The sequence below is a fragment of the Cupressus sempervirens genome, chromosome 11, assembly GCF_028749045.1.
Source record: "Cupressus sempervirens isolate cs-2001-9-10 chromosome 11, ASM2874904v1, whole genome shotgun sequence".
NCBI lineage: Eukaryota > Viridiplantae > Streptophyta > Pinopsida > Cupressales > Cupressaceae > Cupressus > Cupressus sempervirens.
The window spans coordinates 556,925,766-556,929,644 of record NC_143128.1 but is presented as its reverse complement, the minus strand read 5'-3'; the positions used below and the strand labels follow the sequence as shown (position 1 = coordinate 556,929,644).

The 3,879-nt window shown below is 42.5% G+C and overlaps 1 protein-coding gene across 1 annotated transcript; it reads right to left on the bottom strand.

The window, feature by feature from the left end:
- Nucleotides 1–306: 306 nt before the first annotated feature.
- Nucleotides 307–3,190, bottom strand: LOC149530848 (uncharacterized). Its single transcript, XM_089808092.1, has 2 exons — nucleotides 615–3,190; nucleotides 307–476 (listed from the first exon to the last, which is right to left on the bottom strand). Exon 1 carries the CDS (start codon nucleotides 2,785–2,787, stop codon nucleotides 874–876), a length of 1,914 nt encoding a protein of 637 aa, XP_089664218.1. The 5' UTR covers nucleotides 2,788–3,190; the 3' UTR covers nucleotides 307–476; nucleotides 615–873.
- Nucleotides 3,191–3,879: the final 689 nt, after the last annotated feature.

The window sequence follows — 3,879 nt, the reverse complement described above, 5'->3', positions numbered from 1 at the left end:
TGAAAATTTTTGGTAAGAAAAAATTCAAAAGATGTCTCTGCAAGCAACCCCGTAACAGAAGGGAAGGATGTATGAACGTATAAACAAGGAGAAGGGATATACTATGTAAATCTGTAGGATGGAAAATTCCAACATATGCATAATCCATTTGGTGTCTTTTAGAATCAGAAAGGTCATCTTAGTAGTTGAATGAATAATCAGAACAATCAAATCTTCTAAAACCAGATATCAAGGAAGCTTTGACCAAGAAATTATTATCACTATTACAAGAAATGTTCCAAAAAAATTGTGCTCCAGTAACTTGAATTTTGGGGGAAAAAACTCAACAAGAAAATTGCATATATTAATGCATAAAGCAGAGAGTTCAATCACAAATTTATCATTTCCCCGGTGGTAAGTGACAAATCTCAAGATACGCCTTCTCCAGAAAAACTTTTCCTGCTTGAGATATACTGCGCAGCTTGCAGGAATTACATCTGACATATAGAAGAAAATTTGTCAAGTGAAGACTTTCGGCAAGGAGTATAAGAATAAAGCCAAAAGACGGATGTGCAAGCAATCCCATAGCAAACGGGAAGTATGTAAGAATATATAAACAAGGAGAAGAGATATACTATGTAAATCTGTCGGATGGAAAATTCCAACATCTGAAGTTAGATGATGACAAGACTGATGAAGTACAAAGTAGAAAAATCGCAACAAAAGGCATTCTGCGATAGAAACCAACAATGGAAGGATAACTGCCATTTACAACAGAAAAAGGGATTTTTTCTAAAATGGTTGAAGCTTAAAGGATTGCCTGCTCTAACAAACCCTTTCCATATAAATTATCTTCCTACTGATCATTCTACATCAAGAACTCTTCAATATTGTTTAGGCAATGCCACCATGCCTAAATCCATCTTGAACAGTGTGAGTTAAATCATCCCCACAAACTGCATTTGGATCCAGGCCACAAGGCATCCCTTCATACCACTTAGCATTGTCTTGGTAGAAACCATCCACATGCATCGCCACTAAGCTTCCATCTCCAACAATGCTACTATCCTGCCGGATAGGCTTACAGAGTTTAGAATCTTCACAAACAAGGATGCTCTTTTCATCAAACTCAGGGCATGCCTCTTTGACAGAGTCAATCCACTTGTCGGTATGACCATCATCTCGAAGCACCACATCTGTTTTTGAACTGCACCCAAGTCTTTGTCTCTGCCACTCTGCAATGCCAAATGCTCCATTGTCTCCCCCAATAATGTCGTCATCGTCTTCTTCCCCTGGTTTGACATCACTGCAATGCTGGCGCCGATGGTGATGATCATGATGATGGTGATGCTCTCCCCATTCCTCCAGCCCAGGGTTTGTAACAAGAACGTCGTCAGCGTGTGCCTTACCCATCAGCATTTCTGTGGGCCTGTGCAACTCGTCCACACTTCTCAGCCTCCGGGTAATTTCACAGAGATCCTGAGACAAGGAAGCCAACGACTCGTGCGACATGTTGGCGATCTTGGACTCCAAAAACCCTATCTCCATCCTAAGCTCATGCACCTGCTGAAGAACAGACATCCGAGAATCTGCATCGTCCTTCCGAATCAAGGCATACGCATCTGCGGAATCATCATTAGCGTAAACCTGATCCTGTTCCACCAAACTACCCTGCCCAACAAACCGATGTATAATCCTCGCGCTCCCTTCATGCGGCCCAGGCTCGTGGCCCGAATGCACTGCATAGAGCTTGAAAATGGCCTTCCCCTCTTCCTGATAAGAAAACGTCTTATCTTTCTCATTATAGTTAGTAATAGGAACAATTGCCCTGATCCGGAACCCACAGCCACATCTCTTGGAAGTATACCTCTCCCTCTTCAAAACCCCAGATCGCTTCGTATTGGGCTCACCGGCCCTGTGACAAGCATAATCCTTAACCTCCGCCATGAAGGGTTTGTAACGGATATACTTCTGCCTGATGCAAAGAACGACCTTGTGCTTGGCTGCTAGCTGCTGCAGATTCTGTGGCACCTCCTTCGCGGGTACCTCGAACGAATCCGTGTATTCGAACCTACGCCTCTTATTTCGCGGGGCCGATGCGGCCACGTCCGAGCAGCACACAACGCAGGACGCAATGCAAACCCTAATAAACGTCTCCGGGATGCCATAGAACTTGGCGCCCACAGTCCAAACCTGCTTTATCCGCTCGATGGTTTCCTTAAGCCCTAGGTGCTTCAAATCCGCATCGCCGTGAAACGACATGACGATATCCTGCCACTGGTTAATGTGAGAAACATATTGCTGTGAATTGTTCTTGAAGTACAGTACCTCATTGCCATGTTCATCGATGTGCGCCTGGAGCTTGTCCTGGATGCGTTTCCACCCCGTCAAGTAAGCAGTATCCTCATTCCTGTCCTTCCAAACGCTCCGCCATGACGCTAGCACTTGCGGAGGCGTCGCGCTGCGGATCTCCTCCGGGGTCGCAAATCGCCCTTCGAGAATGCAGTGCACCATCAGATGGTGCGATTCTCTGTTAAAAGTGTAAAATTGGTTGGATGTGTACGGTATAGGGTCCAAGATCGTGGGCTGCAATGAATTGCTGTTGTTACCTGCCACCATGTGAGCACCGCCGCTACCAGCAACCTCTCCATCTGCATCCGAATCCATATCATGCTCATTAGAGCTGGCACTTGGGCATTCCACAAGTTTCTCCTCCTCATCCTCGTCGTCTCTGAAAACCACCATTTCATGGCGTTCATGGTCATCCAGGAGAAGCCCCGGCCCAAGCCTAAAACTATCCTCCTCCATTTGCTTCCTCTTTCCGCCTGCACAGCTAAATGCCCTGCCTGCGCCTCACTCTCCCTAACCCTTCTGCCACAAAATCTACTTCATCTGCGCTGCAATTTCTGGATTTTAACTTCACGCTGACTTTCAACCTCGGCGAATCTGAGATTTCCTTTGTATTTGTAGCGCTAGGTCACGTGAATCTATACTATTTTCCATCCCCACTCAGTCAACATTCCTCTTTCCCATCACCGCATTCTCAATTTAGCCCCCTTCCCTGCATTTTGCTAATTAAGATTATGAGGTAGTTTCACCAAACAATGGGAAAGATGATCGATGTTTATCATTATGTTAATACCATCAGAAAAATCTTGACCTTTTCCTTTCCACTTCATGAAAAATAGAAGCAACTCAATCATTTCTCCTTCCAGTACGTAACCCTCATGCAAGCTTTTATCTTTAATGGTGAAAAATTCATAGCCATGTCTCTGCTTTAATGTTTAATGTTTGGGGTCTATTATGAATTGGGGTATTGCAATATGTACTCTTCAAGTTTATAATTCAAAATCTCATTGAATTTAGACAACTCCCTTCTACCAACTACCAACCTAATACAAATTTGCTTGCTTTTTGTGTTTTCTTATATTTAAGAACATGTATTTATTCATTTTGAAATGTTTTAAGAATATGCTAGGGTTATCAAGAGTTGTCACAAAGCATTTTTGGGAGTAGTATAATAACATCGACAAAACAATTATATCATTTGATCAATGTAGATTTGTTTCTAAGCTTTGATCTTTATTCAAAATTTGTTATATTAGTCCAATTAAAGATAATTTGAACTTTGAAATTCAACTAGATTTTTTATAGGTGTTCTTAAAATATTGAAGAGAGTGAATTTCAACCCCACTGGCAACAATTACAGTCTAAGCAATCAAGTTCAACTCTTGTTATAAATATATGTTTGTTTCTATGTTGTCCTTGTTGTTTAGCGGTCTAGTCAAGTGGTGTTTGTGGTTTGCTCAAACATTGTAGTCTAGATGTATTTTTTGTTGACACATTCATGTATATCTAAAGAAGGGACGTTATCTAAAAGAGGGCAACTGGTCCAGAGTA

Excerpts from the sequence above, each read along its gene's own strand:
- LOC149530848 (XM_089808092.1), bottom strand. The coding sequence starts at position 2,787 with ATGGAGGAGGATAGTTTTAGGCTTGGGCCGGGGCTTCTCCTGGATGAC.